Source organism: Aethalodelphis obliquidens, unplaced genomic scaffold (assembly GCF_003676395.1).
Source record: "Aethalodelphis obliquidens isolate GAN/ISIS:26980383/991018 unplaced genomic scaffold, ASM367639v1 scaffold90, whole genome shotgun sequence".
NCBI classification, from domain to species: domain Eukaryota; kingdom Metazoa; phylum Chordata; class Mammalia; order Artiodactyla; family Delphinidae; genus Aethalodelphis; species Aethalodelphis obliquidens.
In genome coordinates, this window is record NW_020838034.1 from 540,264 (window position 1) to 562,032 (window position 21,769).

Sequence of the window (21,769 nt, forward strand, 5' to 3'; positions counted from 1 at the left end):
TCTATCCAGACACATTTCATTTATTTATTTGTTTTTTCTTGGCTGCGTCTGGTCTTCATTGCGGCACACGGGATCTTCGTTGTGGTGCACGGGCTTCTCTCTAGTTGTGGCATGCGGGTTTTCTCTTCTCTAGTTGAGGCGCTCCAGCTCAGTAGTTGTGACGCGCAGGCTTAGTTGCCCTGCGGCATGTGGGATCTTAGCTCCCAGACCAGGGATCGAACCTGTGTCCCCTGCATTGGAAGGCGGATTCTTTTTTTTTGTTTTTAAATATCTTTATTGGAGTATAATTGCTTTACAATGTTGTGTTAGTTTCTGCTGCAGAACAAGTGAATCAGCTATATGTATACATATATCCCCATATCCCCTACCTCTTGCGCCTCCTTTCCACCCTCCCTGTCCCACCCTCTAGGTTGTCACAAAGCATCGAGCTGATCTCCCTGTGATATGCAGCAGCTTCCCACTAGCCATCCATTTTACATTTGGTAGTGTATATATGTCAGCGCTACTCTCTCACTTCGCCCCAGCTTCCCCTTCCCTCCTGGAAGGTGGATTCTTTATCACTGGACCACCAGGGAAGTCCCAGACACATTTCATTTAATCCTCTCAAAAAGCCATGTGAAACTGGTGGCTTTGTTCTCTTCCCCCAAACCACTCCCAGTGTACCTGTAAGAAACCTGGAGGTCAGACACATTGTCGTTTGTTCAAGGAAAACCAAGGGAAAATCATTCCCAAGGACAAGGACGGATGCCTATGGTCCCCTGGCCTAGCTGTTGGAATTAACCTCAGGGGAAGGACTTACGGGCGTGGCAACCTGATGTGTTTGTACTCCTGATGCCAACTGGAGCAGGATCTGGGGTGAGGTGGGTGGTAGGGGAGCAAGTATTCACAAGTTGGTGAATGGCTTTGGGAACCAATGCCCTTGGTTTCCCAGGCCATTTCTGGGCTGGGACATTGTTGAGTTAAATTGGCATTTCAGGGACTTCCCTGGTGGTTCAGTGGCTAAGACTTCGCCTTCCAATGCAAGGGGTGCAGGTTCGATCCCTGGTCAGGGAGTGGAGATCCCTCATGCCTCGCAGAAGCAATATAATGCGTTATAAATGCTTATTATGTCATGAATTTGGCCATCCAGACATGACAAGGAACTAGAGCACCTTGTCTTTTTTTTGCTCTATGACAGCCCCATGAGGGTGGCCCCAGGCCCTCACCTTGGGTCTCATAGTTGGTTGATAGCTGCACCAGGATTATGTGCACATGCTGGAGGTTTCCAAGTACATCCCCTACCTAGGAGCCTTCTAGGCTGACAGGCCCCCAGGTCAGGCCTTTTCAGACAAAGGGGGTGGAGACAGGACTTAGGAGGATACAGTTTTTTTGTTGTTGTTTTTTGTTTTTTGCGGTATGCGGGCCTCTCACTGTTGTGGCCTCTCCCGTTGCGGAGCACAGGCTCCGGACGTGCAGGCTCAGCAGCCATGGCTCACGGGCCCAGCCGCTCCGCGGCATGTGGGATCTTTCCGGACCGGGGCACGAACCCGTGTCCCCTGCATCGGCAGGCGGACTCTCAACCACTGCGCCACCAGGGAAGCCCAGGAGGATACAGTTTTAGGCAAGTGAGGAACTATCAGGCACTGACTCATTCAGAGGCCTTGAGCCAGGTCAGGGTATGGTAGAAGAATCTGTGACCTCTTACTGCTTTAATCCTTCTCCCTAAAAGGGTGATTATCTTACAAAGTACTTTCTGTACTGCAAAAGTTTTAGGTAGGAGTTACTGATGAGGACTGATCCTAATGCATTGTTTTAGGCTTCAGTTTAAAACAAGGGGAGTGGGAGGTTCCTTAAAAAACTACAAATAGAACTACCATATGACCCAGCAATCCCACTACTGGGCATATACCCTGAGAAAACTATAATTCAAGAAGAGTCATGTACCAAAATGTTCATTGCAGCACTATTTACAATAGCCCGGAGATGGAAACAACGTAAGTGTCCATCATTGGATGAATGGATCAAGAAGATGTGGCACATATATACAATAGAATATTACTCAGCCATAAAAAGAAACGAAATTGAGCTATTTGTAATGAGGTGGATAGACCTAGAGTCTGTCCTACAGAGTGAAGTAAGTCAGAAAGAGAGAGACAAATACCGTATGCTAACATATATATGGAATTTAAGAAAAAAAAAGTCATGAAGAACCTAGGGGTAAAACAGGAATAAAGACACAGACCTACTAGAGAATGGACTTGAGGATATGGGGAGGGGGAAGGGTAAGCTGTGACAAAGCGAGAGAGAGGCATGGATATATATACACTACCAAACGTAAGGTAGATAGCTAGTGGGAAGCAGCCGCATAGCACAGGGAGATCAGCTCGGTGCTTTGTGACCGCCTGGAGGGGTGGGATAGGGAGGGTGGGAGGGAGGGAGACGCAAGAGGGAAGAGATATGGGAACATACGTATATATATAACTGATTCATTTTGTTGTAAAGCAGAAACTAACACACCACTGTAAAGCAATTATACTCCAATAAAGATGTTAAAGAAAAAAAAAAAAAGGGGGAGAGTGTTTCCTAAGGGTTTATTTGGAGTTAATTCTGTCACTGGAACAGAAACCTCAGGGTGGGTTGGAGATTCTGCTGTTCCTACATCTCCATGGCCTGAGAGGTGGGAGGTGGGGATCCTGGAGAAGGTGGTAGTGGAAACTGAGTCTTGAACACATCAGAAGCCTGCTCTGGGAAGGCATGAGCTGAGCAGCCGCTGTCAGTGCTGGCAGGCAGGTTCAAAGAGTTAGGACCAGCTCTCTGGGACTTCTTAGTAGGTGGAGCTAAACACGAGAACTTAGTTAAGGAGAGAGCAGTCAGGTATTGGTGGAGAGTGGAACATGCATGGCATGGATCTTGTTCCAGTTCTACCTTCTTAACTTGCATTGGCAGCTCTTGTGTTTATATTCTTTGAGTTTATTTCCTATTTGATGTCTGAACTGAATAGCTGGGAGCAGGCCTGGCTGGGGGACTGCAATGTGGTGGGAGGCTAAGTTGGAGGCCTTAGCTTCTGTGCAGCCTCTCGCTGTCAGTAGATACAGGTGATAGGAAAGGGTTTAACATTGATGCCAGGTTCCCTCTTCATCAAAGGTCAAGTCCAGGCCCTGGCAGTTCTTGGTTCATGCTTCTCTCAGCAGGCAGCTCCAGAAAGAAAGCTGGGGGCTATGAGAGCCTAGGCTGGAATATCACTACTCCCAACACAGGACAGATACGCTACCTCAGCACCATTCTGTCACCTCTCCTTTCTTTTGAGAGAATACCTCTCCTCTGTTTCCCACTGAGTTTTTTTCCCCATCTACTTATCTTCCAAGCCAGGCAGCAAACTGGCACAGAGTTTGGAGAGACAACTGCAGCATCAGGAATATGATACTCCTGGTACCATGAGCTGCCATGTGTTACCAGCAGTTGTGGTTGATAAGGTCCCAGATGGAGCATGGAATTAGGCAGACAGAATCTGCTTGCTTCATCTGACCCTGTGTCTCCTGAGGGGCTGTCCTCCTTCCCTGTCCTGGGTCTCTTCTGCATTTCTGGGATTTCTGCTTTTGTTTTGAACAGACAGGGCTCCTCTCTGTTCTCCTCTCTGCTCCTCCACTACTGATTAGTAGTGTCTCTATCTTTGGCCTGACATAGGTTTCCCTTCTGCCTCTGCTTCCCTCAATCCTCTGCCCATCCTGTCACTCACTCCTCCAGGGGAGGCTCCAGGGCTGAACCACATTTACTGACCGGCACTTGGCAGTAGGTCACTGGGTTCTCTTAATCTCTTTCTTGTTCCCTTGCTTGTACTGTTGATCTCCCAGCCCTCCTTCTGCAGATGCATTCAGAAGATAATCAAATTCTCCTTTGGGTTTGAAAAGTTTATGGCACATGGGGGAATCTCTAAGTGTTCGTATTTTTATCAGATAGATTGTTTTGACTTAAGGACAATAGAGGAAGTGGAAGTAGCAATAGCTAATCTCTTAGGAGTCCCTAGACACACCAAGGCCAGGGAGCAGGGGTCTTGAGGAATATCAGCACTTCTCTTTTGAATGCTTAGGATGAACGAGTTTAGAAATGTAGTAGTCACAAAGCCACTCTAAACGCTTACCTACATCCCCAGCAGCCTCGTTTCCTTTTAGTTATTTCTAATGGTGGTATGGGGTGGTTAAGAGCATGGAGGGTAGAGTTGCAGTGCTGGGACTTGAGTCTTCCTTTTATCTCTAATGTGACCTGGGGCAAATCACTTTGACCTCTCTGTGCCTGTTTCCTCATCTGTAAAAACAGAGATGTTAATAAATAGGGTGATTATGTGATTCAAATGCAATAAAGAGAATATAAAGTTTGTGCACAACGCCAATGCATGTTCCCTATTATAATTGCTATTATCGTTGATGCTGTCCTTGCTACTGGCCTTCTAAGGTTGTGGGATACTGCCTATCTAAATTTTACCCTTTGTGCTGAGACCCGGACAGCGTAGAACTCAGCAGGCTAAGGAGATTGCTAATGAGGTCCCCTAAGATGGTCCTCCAGGAGTCTGGTCTCTGTCGAGAGACAGGGTGAGAAAAGCTCTAGCGGGAAGAGAAACAAGAGCTCTCAGAGGAAATTGGCATGCTTTCCCTCACCTCCCCCAGAGTTGGGTGTGCTTAAAACCCCTCCTTTTTTAATACTTGGCAGAAGCAAAGGGCAGCCCAGAGAAAAGTAGAAAGGTGTTTAGTTAAGGAAGTTTGGTTTGGTTCTGCCCTTTCTTTCCGGGGTCATGGTCTCTGAAGCCTCTTTCCTTAATACTCCTAGCCTTTTACTTCATCTGGCTGTGTCAATACAAGTCTAAAAATCTCTTTGAGATCCTTTCCAAGCTATTCAACCAAACCCATTCTGCAGTGACCTTTTACTGGCAGATGAAAAGCAGATGGCCTCCACCTGTTTTGCTCAGCTGGTGGCATCAAACAGTATGACGCTTCCTAAGAAGGGAGGTAGGGGACAGGGAGCCTTTCTTAGCAGGCTTTTCTGCCTTATTAGAGTAGGTCAGTCCCTTTTCCCCACCCTATGTGACGGAGCAAGGGGTAGGCTTGGGGTGGAAGGATGGCATCCAGAGTGGAAAGTTTTTGCGTTGGTGGTACAGTGGTGAACATAGCTGCCTTCCAGAGTGGAAAGTCTTTCATTGCCACTCATATCGCATTGGTGGTATTCAAGTTGGAGAGGCCAGGGGGCAGGGGGCCCACAATGAGTGGGATCAGGAGCCTGTCCTCAGCTTGCTGGCTGCTCACAAACCTCACTTCTCACAGTGTTACCGGGACTTGGCTCTGGTGAGTCGTGACGGCATGAATATTGTCCTGAATAAAATCAACCAGATACTTATGGAGAAGTACTTGAAGTTGCAGGATACCTGCCGTACTCAGGTAAGGCCAGAAAGAAAAGAGAGATCCAGCTCAGAGACTTAACAGAATGGATCCTCTCCTAAGGGGAAGGGAAGGAGGAATCGGGGGTAACATACCACTACTTTTGTACACCTAAATTCTAATGTGATTGGATTAGCCCTTTTCTCAAATTCACAGGACTTTCTCTTCATCTGTCTTTTCCTCTCTCCTTTAGTTGGTGTGGTTGGTACGGGAACTAGTGAAGAGTGGGGTTCTGGGAGCCGATGGTGTTTGCATGACATTCATGAAGCAGATTGCCGGTGAGTTGGATGGCAAGAACGTAAAGAAGAAAGGAGAGCAGCCCAGAGCGTAAATCCAGGCAATGGAGAATGATTAAGTACCTGAGGGACTTGATTCCTGGATTGCTTAGACTCTTTCCTTTTGACCCAGGCATCTTCTGGTCACGTATGTTGCAGAAAGAAATTGAAAAATTACTGGGGGCCTTTTGAAGCAATAAGTCTTGCCTCCTTTTCCTTCCTGCCAAACTCGAGGCCTGGTATAAAATAGTTGACCTATTGTAACCAGTCCTCACTCTGGGGTTTCGTAGCATATTGGATCAGGAAGAATCTGGAAGGAATGGGGAGAGAAGTAAGGGCAAAATAACTGGTTCTCATCACACTGTACTTTCAGAAACCCAGGCATCTTCTCTGGCTCCATCTCAATGTTCTGAACACTTGGGGCCAGTTTGAGGGACGAACTGTGTCACAGAACAGACCCTGACATTTAGGTTTTGTTATCTTCTTGGCATCAGTGACATCTGTCTGAGCCACTGAATATCCAAGAGGCCTGCCCCTGTTACTTCTATCCCCAAAATTACATATGTTTGTTTAAAAATGACCCTGCCTCTCTATCTCACCATTGCCCCTTGGTTCTTTGCTTCCTCTTCAGGATTTTGTACAACATTGATGCTCCTGTTGTGACGTGTATAAACCTTAATCTATGTGATGTGTGACTCTGTGAACATGGAATTTTTAAATTAGGACCTGGGGCAAGGCATAGCATTGTTGTACTGGCTGTTTTTATCCACTCTCCTGGTACTTTCTTCCCTGTTTGGCTTCTCCCAAATAGGGAGTCCCCACTTCTCATCCTAAGACTTTGGTCTGGCATTACTGAATGTTTAATTCAGCCCCAGGAAGTTTCATAGCAAGCACTCAAGACGGTGATACCTGGAAGCAAGAAACCCTTGGCCTGTCATGAGCCTGACACAGGATTTGGGACATCCAGTGGCTGGACCGCAGCTCTTGCTAGCCACCTGCACTTCTCAGGCCCTGTCTGGAATACCATCCTTTCTTTCCAAGCATGGGCTTTTCATATCTCCTTCCCAGACATTCCCTTTCAGGGGTCAAAGTATTCCCATTCCAACCCCCTGTCTATGGAAAAGTAGCAGTTCTGGTTTCTGGAAAAATCCCAAACTTTCCCTTCCCTTCTCTCTGGAGTCAAAGGGGGAAACTTTAAAGTGTGACAGAACAGAAGACAGTCTTTCCAGCACTCAGAACATCAGTGATGGGATAACAGTTAGGGATGGACCAGTAGGATGGTGAAGAAGTGTACTGGATTAGCTGAGTCACTAATCAGAGCCATTCTGATTCTCTGTTTTCTCCCCCTTTGATCAGGTGGGGATGTTACGGCAAAAAATATCTGGTTGGCAGAGAGTGTTCTGGATATCCTGATGGAGCAGAGGTAGAGTCTATCGTGAAGGGTGGGGCAAGAGCCAGATATGGCCTCAGTGGGTGTGAGTGTGGGGAATGGGGATGCAAGGGTTGTGTGAGGACTGTTAGTGGCCCAAGAACACCTTAGGTTAGAGGGGATGAGGTGGGGGAGGGAGAGACCAGTGTATTTGTGGCAAGTGAAGGAATTAATGCCATGGTATGGCTCAGGGATGAAGGAGTGGGAAAGAAGGTCTTTGCTAAAATCTCTCGGAGCCCAGGAAAAACTCGTTTCATCTGATAAGGGTTTATTTTTGATCCAGACCTCCATGGAATGTTTATCTTTTGGGGGGAGGTGGGGGAGAATGAGCTCAGCAGAGTAGGGCCAGCCAGCCACCCAGGCCTGGTAGGTACCCCTTTTCTCCCTTCCAAGACTATCCATCCTACCCATGCCCCCCTTTTGTTGAAGTGGCACAGGCGGTGGTGGGAGTGAGGAGGCCACTGAGACCAGTGGTGCAGAGGGCATGAGGCTTTCCAGCTGATTCTTTCCCTTCCCCATCAAAGTAAATGACCAGAAAATATGAGGGCTGTTCCATATATGAACTTGTTTGGGGGTGAGGCCTACCTCTGAGTCCTGTGGCCTCAGTCTTCCTGTTGCTTGATTTCAGAGTCTATTCTGGGAGAGGACACCAGAGTAGTCACGTGATTGAGAGGGCTGATAACCTCCATATTTCCGATGGTTTAGAAGAATGGACCTCCTCCCTTATTCACACTTGTGAAAGAGGTGGCTGTGTTCTGTGCTCTGCCAGAGCTTGCAAGCTGGGCCAGGTCTGCCGAGCAGTGCCACCTAGTGCCCTGGGCCTGGATGCGCAGCTGCAGGTGCGGCTGGCGGCACTTCTTCCGTCTTTGGTACCAGCACACAGCACATGAGATCCTAGTGGTTTCTTACCAGGTCTCTGCTTCTCTTAGGTCGCTGTACCTTCCTAACGCCCTGGGTCAGAGGGTTTCACTTTCATCTCTCTTTCTGTTCATTACCCCATCCCAGGATTCAGTTACATTCATCACTAGCAAATCTTTCTAAAAAGTGATTTTTCTCATTTTGTCCCTGGTGCCAGATACCTCCTGTTCCCATACCTTAAAGCAGAATTCCGCTCATTTGGGCAGTTAGAGTGCAGTCTTAGTGTACAGGTGTCAGATAACTGCCCTACCTTTTCTCCTGCCCTCCAAAAAACTCACATCCTTTGATGCAAGTGAGTCCCTAGAAGTTTAAAACTGTCCTCTTCCACACCTTCCCTGTCACTCCTTCCCAAGTGTTTCTAGGGCTATGGAATTAAAAGATAGCAGGTGTGGGAGGGAGACCCATCCCTGTGTCCTTGGCTGCTGCTTTCATTCTGTGAAAGGAAAAGGCCAGAGTCTCTTAATTAGGTGGCTTGAGCACTTTTCCGGAATCAGGATGTTGCCTGGTTGGATTAATTAAACTCCCTGTCTTCTTCCTCTGGTTCCCTGCCTTCCAGCAGGGGTGCCAAAGCCCTTAAAAACTACTTGCTTGGGGGAGACAGCTCCCCAGTTTTGGTGCTTTGAGCCAGCATTGGAGTCTTTGTAATCTCCCCACTGTGTCTTAACACCCCTTTTCAAGCAGCAGGGAACGCACAACTCTTTCATTTCCCCCTTTCCTCAGGGAACGTCTAAAACTCCTGGGAAAATAGGTTTGCTATCCAAAATCTCGTTCTTCTTTTCAGGTTATGATTTAAGGCAGGTGACTCATTGACTGGGAGTGTGGGATCAGTGACTAGAGAGCAAGCCAGGGGAAGGTTTGTGACATGGTGGGCTGCTAATGACAAGCTGACACTGTGTGTTCTGAAATCTCCAGGGTCCTGAAAGGGTCTTGGTAATCCCCAGAGGTCCTGGGGCCACACTTTACGAACCACTGACTGAGGGACACTTCCAAACCTTTTTCTTTGTAGTCTGAGCCAGGCAGAAGCTCTGGCTTGTCTCTGTCCCTCGTACCTCGACAGTGCTTGGCACACGATAGGCACTCAGTTAATGTTTGAGTGACGGAGTCAACAAACAAAATTATTTTACTGGAAGCTAAGTTCTTACGTGGTAGAGAGATTGCTTTTATTTAGCACTTAACCTTTATCGGGCACTTGGTAGAGTGGGAGGAAGTTGTCCCTACCTTAGCCAGTTAATAGTCCAAGATAGTTAACGACAGCAGGAGTGGCCAATTAAGGAACCAAAAACTTACTCCCAGTGTTAGTCATCAAACATCTGTGAGGCACTGGAGCCAAGTGTGGGGGTGAATTGGGAGGGTCTAGACGGAGTACAGGTGCCAGTGTCTTCCCTCCCTGCAGGGAATGGGTATTGAAGAGCAGCATCCTCATTGCCATGGCTGTTTACACATACCTCCGCCTCATCGTGGACCACCATGGGACCGCCCAGCTGCAGGCCCTGCGGCAGAAGGAGGTGGACTTCTGCATCTCACTGCTTCGGGAGCGGGTGAGGACAAAAACAGTGTGGGGAAGTGAAACCCAGGATGGGACACCTCTTTCTGTTCTGTGTGGTGACCTGGGGTCAGAGGTGTTGTGTTGGAGAGATGGAGGTGGTTCAAGGTCGGTTGTTTTTTCATCACTCTAAGGCAAATGAGGATAGAAGGATGGAGAAATTAGTGTGGAGTAGCCCTGGTTCCTAGAATGCTGCCGGTTACGCTGGCATCCGAGGGATTTTCCTGGTCAGCTTCATGAACACTGTTGCACAGCACACCACAGACAGAAGCTGTCTTGTGTTCCCACTGTTAGGTTGTCTCCCCCACCTACCCACCTGGGTAATTGCCAGGATCACGTGGGATTGAGAATTGTCCACTGTCAGATCTCCCAAGGGAGACAGATGCTAGAGTTAAGCTGTCTAATGCAGTGGCCGCTAGCCACATGGGGCAATATAAATTAAAATGAATTGAAATTAGGGCCTTCCCTGGCGGTCCAGTGGTTAAGACTCTGTTCTCCCAATGCAGAGGGCGTAGTTCAATCCCTGGTCAGGGAACTAAGATCCCGCATGCCACACAGCATGGCCTAAAAAAAAAAAATTAATTGAAATTAGATAAAAATTTTAAATTCAGTTCCTTAGTTGAATTAGCCACATTTCAAGTGCTCATTAGCCGTCTGTGGCTAATGGGTATCCTTCTGGACAGCACAGATAGAAATCATTTCCATTACCATGGAATGTTCTGTTGGACCAAGCAAGTTCTGGGGTAAGATGTCTGGGGTTCAACTTGCCAGCCCTAGCCTTTTTGAGTCTTAGTATCCCTTGACCTGGAGTGAAACAATTCTCGGAGGACAGGGCAACGGATTAATGTGAAAACCAGCAGGGCTTCCGCAGTTTCCAGTAACCTCTCATCCTTGATATCAGTCCCCCACTTCAGCTATCTTCCCCTGAACAGCTTGGAGCCAACCCTTGGTTCTAGAAAAAATCGTATAACCCCTTCGACCCTCTTTCCTCCCCTGCCTAGAACATGTTGTTCCTTCCTCCCTGCAACAGGTAAACAATCCATGTTTCTATTCTCTTTCCTGTTTCCTGCCGTCCCCCCCATCTAGTTCATGGAATGTTTGATGATTGGTCGAGACCTCGTAAGACTACTTCAGAATGTTGCCAGGATACCAGAATTTGAACTGCTTTGGAAAGATATTATCCATAACCCTCAGGCCTTGAGTCCTCAGTTCACAGGTAAGCAAGGGTTGGGGCAGCCTGTCCTTGAGAGGTGGTGTCAAGAGGGCAGAGGTTGGTGGATAGGAGAGCGTTGGCAGTCAGATTGAGGAAGCTTGGGACTGGGCAGTCTCTGCCAAGCACAGCTGGGTGTAGGAACGGCAGGGCACACAGGCAGTTCAGGTGCTTCCCTCCCAGACAGCCCCTACTCGGCAGGCTCCAGCTGTCATTTAAGAGAAAGTGAGACAGAGAGCTGTGATCCTCCTCCTCCTGTCCCGGCAGCTCTTTGGCTCAAGAGGGGAGCTGATGACCGGTTTCCAGCTTCACTGAGTCTGTCAGGGGTGTCAGAGGTCAGCTTGTGAGACTGAGTCAGCAGAGGGGCTGGAATTTGTCCTATAAGCGAAGGCTTCTCCCCAGGAGCACTCATGCCTCTGAATTCCAAGGATCCAGCTTGGCCAAAATCCTCTTTGGGGGAGGAAAAGAGTCTCTGTGTGTCTCTGCCAGCAAGGCCCTTTACATTTCCCTTCCCCTTCCCAGGGTCCTCATGGTCTAAACAGTGACTGTGCAGCTTCGCCCACCCCGCGTCCAGCACGCACGTGTGTGCGCGTACATGTGCACACATAACATTAGTGCAGTAGTCAGGAAAGGAGAAGAAAGCCCTGGTTTTACCTTATGTTGTACTGCTCTTATATTGAACGTGTATTGAGTTGTTTTGAGTGCCTGCTGTGTGCTAGGCTCATGTATGTTAACTCATTTAATCCTCAGGACACCCCTGTAAGATGGATATTTTACTTTCCATGTTTACAGGTAAAGAAAATGAGGTTCAAGGAGATTAAGTAATTTGCCCAAGGCCACACAGCTAGTAAGTGTCAGAGGCAGGATTTGGATCCAGGTCTGTCTGACTCCAGAGCTCGTGCTTATGCCACAACCCACATTGATCCCAGGACCCAGTGATGGGACGGTCAGGAGCAGGAAGAGAGGCTAGGGCTCCCCGTATTTTCCCCTAACTTTCCCACATGTTGCCACCTGGAGTGAAGTGAGTAGGGGGCTCTGGATGGCCAGTAGAAGAAAAGAATGAATATATCTTGGTCCTGGGGATGGTGGTTGGTTGGAGCAGATCATTCAGGTGCTGGTTAGAACCCCAACTTATACCTGTGCTCGACCTCTTGGTCATGTCTTAGAATTTCCCCATGAGCAAGACCACTGGCCATCAGTACCTGGCTCAGGTTGCCCACCTGCTTTCTATTCCTTCTGGTCCTCAGCCTTCTCTTTTCTCTTCCCTTGCACCCTTGGTTCAGGTATCCTACAGCTTCTTCAGTCAAGAACATCTCGAAAATTCCTAGCATGTCGTTTAACCCCAGACATGGAGACTAAGCTCCTCTTCATGACATCCCGGGTAAGCTAACCTACTGCAGCAGGAAGAGAAGCTGCAGGTGCTGGCCTAGGCTTCTTCCTTCAGCCTGTAGATGTCTTACGCTTGGTTACTGCCGGGTGGAGGGGTGGTCAAGTGTGTGATTGGGCATGGAGCTAAGAACTGGGGATACAGTGTTGAGCAAGGCTTACAATTCCAGTTCTTGTGAAGCTTTCGGTTTACCTACAGCAGTTATTAAACCAATACTTGTATACAAATAATGTAATTTACAAGTGTGAAATGTGCTATGAAAGGGTAGAGTGAGAGGCTCATTCTGGGAAATTAAACTCACGGTTCCTCTGGGTGAACCATGACCTCTCAGGAAGAGAGCTACGGCCTTTTGGTTTCCAAACATGGCTGAATTATGGCAGCATTGCTTGAGGAGCATGTTAAAAATACATCTTCCTGGGCTTCCCTGGTGGTGCAGTGGTTGAGAGTCTGCTTGCCGATGCAGGGGACATGGGTTCGTGCCGCGGTCCGGGAAGATCCCACATGCTGCGGAGCGGCTGGGCCCGTGAGCCATGGCCGCTGAGCCTGCGCGTCCGGAGCCTGTGCTCCGCAACAGGAGAGGCCACAGCATTGAGAGGCCCGTGTACTGCAAAAAAAAAAAAAAAAAAATATACCTTCCTGGGTCTTACTCTCCCAGAGAATCTACTTGTGGAATCTGTATTTGTAACAGACTTTCCAGGTAGCAATCCCTCTGCAGCCAGTCTGGTGTTAGGGAACCACTGCTCTAGCCAACTTACGGTTTCCCAAGTCATACAGGAGAACTGTCTAGATCTGGGCTGTCGCATGTGGTAGCCACTAGCCACGTGTTGCAATTTAAATTAGTTAAAATTAAATATAATTTAAAATTCAATACCTCAGTTGGAGTAGCTACATTTTAAGCGCTCAATAGCCACCATCTAGAAAGTTGTATTGCAGAAAGTTGTATTGGACGGTGTTGGTTTAGTGTTTTTTTGCTTTTTTTTTTAACCTTTCTGCTCTCTATTTTGGTTGAATTGGGAATAGAAGAGGAAATCTAGATCTTTCCCCTTAGGGTTGCTATTTGTATCCACTTAGAGTCTGTTTAGGGGAAGGACTTGATGCAAGGTTTGGAGAGTCTGTATGCTTTGGATAATGATCCTGTTAGGTCATTCAGCCTCAGGAAGCTTTCAGTCAGTGCTGCGGAGACAACATTTTTTTTTTAAATCAAGGAAGATTTAAATCAGGATGTCTTCCCAAAGGCAGGGAGACTTGAGAGACAATACGAATTAATGAATAAGTTGTGGGAAGAAATTGAGGTCTAGGTCAAGCCTAGAGTTGAATGGTGCTCATTTCCCTCGGTCCAGAGACCCCACCCTCCCTTCCCAGCTTTCTTTCTAACGTCCTCTTCCCCCAGGTGCGGTTTGGTCAACAAAAGCGATACCAGGATTGGTTCCAGCGCCAGTACCTGTCAACCCCAGACAGTCAGTCTCTGCGCTGTGACCTCATTCGCTACATCTGTGGGGTTGTCCACCCTTCTAATGAAGTGCTGAGTTCAGATATCTTGCCCCGGTGGGCCATCATTGGCTGGCTTCTGACTACATGCACGGTGAGGGGCTGGGCATGGGGTGGAGGCTGCTGGGTGGTGAAGGGCCCCTCTTTCCCTTGTGTCTCACACTTCCATGCTTCTTCCTGACCCTCTGGGCCACCCGACCGCTAAGGACCCTTCTTTCGCTCTCTTCTTCCTGAGTGTCTCAGCCTTTGCCCCGCCTCCCTTAGTGTTTCTAGAAGCTTACTTACACTTTTTATTTCCCATGTGGGTTTAGGGTTGAACAGGTTCGTCTATACCTTTACTGCCAATCTCCAAGCCTGGGTTTCGGAGGCATCCCTGTCTTTCCTATCAGCTTCCAGAAACCACATGTGATTATTCCTCTGAATTGTTCCTGACTCAGATTCAGGTCTTGTGTTCCTTAGACCCTCACTTCCATGCCTTTTGGCATCAGCTCTGGATACTTCCCTTCTCCAAACATAGTGAATCCGCAGTGGAGCCATTTCCTTCCCAGCGTTTCCTCCCTGTGCCCGGGGTGGGAAACTTGTTCTCTGGGCATCTAGCTGCTCTCTGACCTCTTCTGACAGAGTTCCCCCTCCCCCGTCTGACTGGGTCCTTGGAATGTGCTGATTCAGATATAACAACAAGCTATGCCTAAGGGTCTTTCCTTCAGGAATGTGCCTGGGGAGCTCAGCACAGGCAGCTGCAGGGCTAGTCTGAGTGTCTCAGCTCAGGGGTGATCAGGGGACCGCCCCACTAGGCCCAGCTGTTCTCCCTGTGGGATCAAGGATGTGTTCTACTGAATGCGTGAGAACCCAGGCCATTGGTTGGTGAGACCACAGGGTACTCACACTCATATACAGATTTGGGTGCCTTCAACCCTGCGGGGGGTTCTACCCTGTCTCACTAGAAACTGTATTTCATGGATGGAGCAGTCATGTGGGCCCTGGAATCTGCCTTGAGCTTCTGAAGGAAAGGGAGCTGGTTGATGAAACTAGCCCTCTTTTTTCTTCTTTTTTTTCCAGTCAAACGTCGCTGCCTCTAATGCCAAGCTGGCTTTGTTTTACGACTGGCTGTTCTTTAGCCCAGACAAGGATAGCATTATGAACATAGGTATGTGACCAAGACCAGGCAGCAGCACTCCCCATCCCCCAAGCCCTGCTGCCTTGTCTCAGTGATAGCGGCCATAAATCTGAGGGCAGCGTGGTGTGGAGGCAGCTTATCTGGGAGCAGTTCCGTTGTTCCTCATCACTGCTCCCTTGACCTAAAAGGAAAATTGCTTTGATGAGGCTAAGCGATCATTCCACCCCCTTCGCCCCATAGCCTTAGGCTTGGGCTTGAGTGGGGAGGGCCCAGGCAGAGGAAGAGGCTGTGCTAGCTCCTGCTTCTCTTCTCCTACTACCTCCCTCCTCCAAGCTGAATGCTGGGGACAAGAAGGGAGACGAGGGCTATGAGCTGTTTTGGGGGTTGTCTGCTTTTGGGTCTGCTCAGCAGGACGAGGGGGGCGGGGATAGCCATAGCTTTCTCTGGAGCCATTCATACATATTGATACCTCATTTTATGGAGGTGGAAATAGACTGTCTGATGTGGGGGGACCCTTTAATTCCACATTCTCCAGAGCCAGCCATCCTGGTCATGCATCACTCTATGAAGCCCCACCCAGCCATCACTGCCACACTCCTGGACTTCATGTGCCGTGTAAGTGCCATAGGCCTTTTTTTCTCCCCATGCTGCCTGAGCAGAGTTAAGTGTGTGTCCCTTCTAACCTTGTAGGTCAGTGCATAGGTCTTCCCAGTGCCCCTTGACTGTGGGAGCAGAAGTGGGTCATGGCCATGGGTCCTATCTCCCAAGTTAGTGAATGCTTCTTTTCTTCATTCCCACTGTCTCCAGTTGAATCTTTCCATGTCTCCACTGGGTTTCTCAGCTTCAAGGATGATGACTCAAGGTAAAATCTGGTCTCCTTGAGGAGCAGCTAGGTTGAGTAAGAGTTTCCCATTTTAGCAGCACAGGACAATCAGGAACATTCCAGTCCTTTCTGCAGCCATACTTCCCAGTGTCTCCTGATTAAAACCAAAGCAGCTTTTTAGATCTAGTTCAGCAGAACACTCTGGATGGAAAGTCCTGTGCTCATTCGCTCCTCCTCTTCTTCCCTTCCAGATCATTCCCAACTTCTATCCACCATTGGAGGGCCATGTGCGGCAGGGTGTCTTTTCCTCACTCAATCACATTGTGGAGAAACGGGTCCTGGCGTAAGGACTTTATGTGTCTGTGGGGCAGGGAAATGGGTTGTTGTCTCATTTTTCACTAGGTCGGGCACATCCAGATACTGCTGTACCACTGCTGACCCTTTCCCTCAAGAGGTATAAAAAGTACTGGCTCCACCGCAGACTGCTAGGCATATGTCCTCTTGACTCTTAGAGGAATTTCTCTCTTGCAGAGGGCACCAAATGCCTTCCCCGTGCCCTGGTGACCCTTCCTAAGGATCTGAGTATGGCCCAATTGTCCCAGTTGGGCTTAAACCTATTTGCTTAACTCCATGTTGCGTTAGAAGTGAGGCGCTCTGATATTGACCTTCATTCATGTTCCCCATTAGGCATTTGGCTCCCCTATTTGACAACCCTAAATTGGATAAGGAGCTGCGGGCCATGCTGAGGGAGAAGTTTCCTGAGTTCTGCAGTTCTCCCAGCCCACCTGTGGAAGGTACAGACCCATCCATTCCATCACCTGTTTCAAAAGAGGGATGGAGACATCCAGGGTGCTCAGACTAGAGCCCTTGTTTAGGATGTCATCCCTGTGTAGTGCTCTACCCTGTGACACTGTCCCATTCAATTTTTCTTTCCCTAGTTTTTTCTTTTATTCATTTTTGTGTCATCTTCCTTGGTTCTCCCTCTCCATCTAATCTTATCTGCTTTTCACTAAGCTCTCTTGCTCTCTTAACTCCAATTTTTTTCTCTTACTAACCTCTCCTCAGTAGGTAGAAGGGCTTCATGGAATGTGTGTTTATCTCACTTAAGCTTTGCCCATCTCTTCTCTCTTCTCAGCCCCAGGTCCTGGCCTCTGATGAGAGGCTGTCATATTGGGTCTCAAATCTTGCTTCCAGTTCCAGACACACACGCACACGCACGCGCGCGCACACACACACACACACACACACACACACACAAATCTTGCTTCCAGTTCCAGACGCACACGCACGCGCGCGCGCACACACGCACACGCACACGCGCGCGCACGCGCACACACACACACACACACACACACACACACACACACACACACACACACACACACACACACACACACACACACACACACACACACACACACACACACACCCTTCCTTTTCTGTTTTGGGGTAAGGGCTTAAGCCAAGTAGAGCTTCCCAACTTAGTTTTAAATTAAAGAGCACTTGGGACTGTACCTGGTCTTATCTACTCGCTGATCCTCAGCTGAGCATAGAGGAGGCAGGTTCTGTGCTGCTCTCATTCCTAGCAAAATCCCCACCAAAAGCCCTGGAGGGTTAAGGACAAGATGCCTGTCCTTCCAGAATTCATATTCCATTTAGGTCCTGAACTCCTTTTCCTCCCACTTGTCCTTTAGTCTCCCTTTCCCAGGAGCATGGGACAGAGGAGGCCATCAAATAATGCCTTGTCTTTCTTTACTCCCAAGTCAAAATTGAGGAGCCAGTTTCCATGGAGATGGACAACCACATGTCAGACAAGGATGAGAGTTGCTATGACAACGCAGAGGCAGCCTTTAGTGATGATGAGGAGGATCTCAACAGCAAAGGTGAGGCTGGCAGCAGAGGTAGTTCAGGCTTGTGTCAATCCCGAGAGGACTGGTTGGCAGGAGCAGCCTCTCTGCAGTCTCTCTGTCATCTTTGCCTCTGAGTTAGTTTTGTTAACAGAATTCCTGGATGAGACTCCAAGGTGCAGAACCCTGCACTTGGCACTGAAGCAGGAGGGTAAAAACGAGAAGTGGTCCCTGCCCTCTCTTGCTTCCTGAGGCTAGAAAACGCACACGCTCAGGGAAGTGCTTCAGGCACTCACAGCTCTGAGTGAACGGTGCACACGAGGCGCATGTCAGGAGGGCCAGACTGTTCAGGGGGCTGTCTCTGCTTCTCGTGTCTGGGCCAAGTGAATTCTTTCCTAAATCACTCTCTTCAGGAAAGAAGAGAGAGTTTCGCTTCCACCCAATCAAGGAGACAGTGGTGGAAGAGCCAGTCGATATCACCCCTTACCTTGACCAGCTGGATGAGTCCCTGAGGGACAAAGTGCTCCAGCTTCAGAAGGGGAGGTGGGTGCCCGCCCTGCTCTCAAACTCCGGAGGTCCAGCCCTGGGCTTCTGCCTGGAGCTTAGTGGGGTGGCAGAGTGGTGGGTTTGGAGGGGATGTGGTGGGGGTGTGTGGAGAGGTGGTTGAAGCTGCATGGGAGATGCCTTCTGCAGTTTGGGTTGGAGGGTGTGGGCTGGGAGGGGGCAGCCATGTTCCCCAGCATCCCAGGCTCTCACTCCAAGGTTCTGAGTAGAAGAGCCTCTGAGACCTGAAGCGCAGGACTATGGGGATTTCCCGTGTCTTTGGCCTCTGCCCAGAGAGCAGCAGATTCTGCCCTGAGGCCTCCTCAGCCACAGCCTGATTCCCACAGAGCTCCTTTGTTTTCTCTGTGCACGGGAGTGTGCTTGAGCACGCTGTTCTGGGTGTGTGTCCTGCCCTCTGCTATCATTTACGTCCCTGAGATTTCCTCTCCCTTCTGCACTGCAGTGATACAGAGGCCCAGTGTGAGGTCATGCAGGAAATCGTGGACCAGGTCCTGGAGGTGAGGAGGAACCCACCCCCTAAGGGAGGAAGCAGCCCAGCCTGCCCAGCTTAAAGCCCCGCAGGCATCTGACTGCCTCCTTCCCCTACTCTAGATGGGTCCCCCTCGGATGGGGGAGGGGCCGGCTGATCCTGGAGGGGAAGCCGATGAGTTCAGAGGCTCTGGGTAGTGGGGGCAGTGAGGCTTGGGCCTGGGTGGTGATAGTCCCTCCTTGTCTTACCACCCAGGAAGACTTTGACTCGGAGCAGCTGTCTGTCCTCGCTTCCTGCCTACAGGAGCTCTTCAAGGGCCACTTTCGAGGGGAGGTGCTGCCCGAGGAGATCACTGAGGAGTAAGGCTCATCTTTCCTGACTACTCCCCCACCCCACCCCCACCCCTCGGCCTCAGGGAGCTAGAAGGATGACCCAAGTCCTAGAGGCACCTTGCTGAGGACTTGGGAAAAATCATCTCTTCACTTGTTTTTATTCTCACACATACTGATTCATTTAAACGAGGATTTATTTTTTGCCTGCCAAACAGCGAGCGTACTGGGGCAGTGCCCTAGCACCCCTCCTGTGCGTCCTGCTCCTGCTGCTGCACCCAGCAGCCCCAGCCTTTGCTGCTTCAGGTGGGATTGGACCCTTGCCTGGAACCGCCCTGAAGGGCAAGAATCTCACTTGCAATGACAACAACTAGATTTTGGCTCAGTGTTAGGAACCTGATTTCTCTGTAAGCAAGCCTCCGGGGCAGTGGGAAGTTTAACGTTGGTTAGGAAAGGAGCAGGCTGGCATCTAGCCTCAAGCTGGTTGTCCATAATATCTGCCTGCAAGCCACCCTTCCTCCCCTCACATGGACTCTCATATATCACCCTTCTCTTGTAGGTCCCTGGAGGAATCTGTGGGGAAGCCTCTCTACCTAATATTTAGGTAAGCCTCTCTACCTCATGTTTAGGTCCAGCTGTAGGAGATGCTGCTCTGCCATCCACCCTCCCTATCAGCACACTTATGCTTCTGTCCTGGGGTAATGGGGCTCCCTCTCCAGGAGGAGGGGTATGCAGTGGGCACAGACAGCCATGGCCCCTGAAGTGCCATAGGAGAGTCTCCCCCAGGTAAAGCTGTCCTCTGTACTCCCATCTCCCACTCCAGGAACCTATGCCAGATGCAGGAAGACAACAGCAGCTTCTCTCTGCTTCTGGACCTTCTCTCTGAGCTGTATCAGAAGCAGCCCAAGATTGGCTACCACCTGCTTTACTACCTAAGGGCCAGGTGGGTGTGGTCCCCACGTTTAAGAAGGTGCTGGGAAGCATCCTGGAGAGCCTCTGTCCTACCATACCTGAGTCCCCGCCCCCTTTGCTGTCATCACCAGGGCCTTCTGTGTGTGTGTGTTAATAACAGCTTTAACGTGTATAATTCAGTGGTTTTTAGTATATTGACAAAGATGCACAACTGGTACTACTGTCTAATTTAGAACGTTGTCATCACCGCAAGAAGAAACCCCACGCCCATTAGCAGTCACTGTCCCATTCTCCCTTTCACCCAGCCCATGCAACACTGATCTGCTTTTCTGTTTCTATAGATTTACTTATTCTGGATAGTTCATATAAATGGAATCATACAGTGTTTGATTTTTCATGACTGGCTTTTTTCACTTAGCCTAACGTTTTCAAGGTTTATCCCTGTTTGGTAGTGTGTATCCGTACTTCATTCCTTCTTATGGCTAAATAATCCACTGTATGGATATACCACAATTTATTTACCCATTCACTTGTTGACGGACATTTGGGTTGTTTCCACTTTTTTGTCTGTTGTGAATAGAGCTGCTGTGAACATTCATGTACAGCTTTTTGCATGGACAGATGGCTTCAATTTTCCTGAGTATATAGAATTTTTGAGTCCAATGGTAACTGTTTTTAAATTTGTGAGAAACTGCCAAACTGTTTTCCAAAGTGATGCGACCATTTTATGTTCCCACCAGCAGAGTGTGAGCGTTCTGATTTCTCCACATGCACCCCAACACTTGTTGGCTTTTGACTATAGCCAGCCTAATGGGTATGAAGTGGTATCTCATCATTGTTTTGATTTGCATTTCCCTGATGGCTAATGATGTTGAGTATCCTTTCATGTGCTTATTGGCCATTTGCATATTTTCTTTGGAAAAATTTCTGTTCGAATCTCTATTTTTTAATTGGGTATTTGTCTTTTTCTTGTGAATTTTTAAGAGTTCTTCAAATATTCTGGATACATGTCCCTTATCAGATGTATGGTTCGCAAATATTTTCTCCCATTCCGTGGGTTGTCTGTTCAGTTTCTTGATGGTATCCTTTGAAACAGAAAAGTTTTAAATGTTGATCAAGTCCACTTTATTTTTTCTTTTGTCACTTGTGCTTTACTCCTATGTGTTTTTCTAAGAGTTGTGTAGTTTTAGTTCTTACATTTAGACCTGTGACCCATTTTAAGTTAAGTTTTTTGTATATCGTGTGAGGTAGGAGTCTCGGGGTCTCTATGTGTTATTGCCCTCATTGCTCACAGCCCAAAGAGCAGGAGAGAAAGCTTTCTCTAACCTGACCTGAGTCCTGTCTCTCTCTTGTTCTTTACTGTCACCAGATAGTAGCTTCTTCACTAATTGTGGTTTGAGCCCTGTCTGGAACACTGGGGAAAGATGGGGAGAAAGAAGAGTGTCTCCTAATTCCCATAAGTCACCAAGTCCTTGGGGGGAAGGTAGTGGGGGGGCCATGAGAGAGATTAGCCCAGGGCATCTTGGGCAGCAAAGGGATTCTAGAGTGAGGGTCTACTTAGGAGATGTTTGAGACTGTGGGCTGGGGTCAGGCTGCTGGTTGAGGCCCAACTGATCTTGCAGCAAAGCCGCCGCAGGGAAGATGAACCTGTACGAGTCATTTGCCCAGGCCACCCAGCTGGGCGACCTGCACACCTGCTTAATGATGGACATGAAGGCCTGCCAGGAGGACGACGTGCGACTGCTGTGCCACCTCACACCCTCCATCTACACAGAGGTCAGCACCTCTATCTGTATCCACGGGGATGGGGCAGCAGTGCCGGCGGGCTCACGGGAGACTGCATTATCTCATGGCACACAACCCTGACCCTCCTCTCCCCATCCCTGCTGGCCTCGGTAGGCCCTTTGCTCCCACACCACAGCCGTCCCCTCCTTCTACCTCTCTTTATCAACTAGAAAAATCTCTAAAACCCCCAGAATTCTTGTTGTGTGAGTTGGGGTCTGGGCCTATACACTTGTCTCCTGTGCTTTGGCCCCATCCTCTGGACCCAGGA

At 48.9% G+C, this 21,769-nt stretch overlaps 1 protein-coding gene across 1 annotated transcript in view; it reads left to right on the plus strand.

Annotated features, from left to right (window-relative positions):
• The window catches only part of INTS3 (integrator complex subunit 3), a 38,765-nt gene that overhangs the window by 10,981 nt on the left and 6,015 nt on the right, over positions 1-21,769 (plus strand). Inside the window, exons 4-21 of the mRNA XM_027095376.1 lie at positions 5,292-5,405; positions 5,599-5,683; positions 7,037-7,103; positions 9,421-9,565; positions 10,657-10,786; positions 12,064-12,161; positions 13,558-13,749; positions 14,715-14,802; positions 15,308-15,387; positions 15,847-15,938; positions 16,283-16,389; positions 17,359-17,478; positions 17,856-17,985; positions 18,449-18,503; positions 18,731-18,834; positions 19,364-19,408; positions 19,628-19,747; positions 21,339-21,492. Of these exons, the coding sequence (XP_026951177.1) occupies positions 5,292-5,405; positions 5,599-5,683; positions 7,037-7,103; positions 9,421-9,565; positions 10,657-10,786; positions 12,064-12,161; positions 13,558-13,749; positions 14,715-14,802; positions 15,308-15,387; positions 15,847-15,938; positions 16,283-16,389; positions 17,359-17,478; positions 17,856-17,985; positions 18,449-18,503; positions 18,731-18,834; positions 19,364-19,408; positions 19,628-19,747; positions 21,339-21,492 (1,926 nt within the window). The remainder of the gene's footprint in view (positions 1-5,291; positions 5,406-5,598; positions 5,684-7,036; positions 7,104-9,420; positions 9,566-10,656; positions 10,787-12,063; positions 12,162-13,557; positions 13,750-14,714; positions 14,803-15,307; positions 15,388-15,846; positions 15,939-16,282; positions 16,390-17,358; positions 17,479-17,855; positions 17,986-18,448; positions 18,504-18,730; positions 18,835-19,363; positions 19,409-19,627; positions 19,748-21,338; positions 21,493-21,769) is intronic.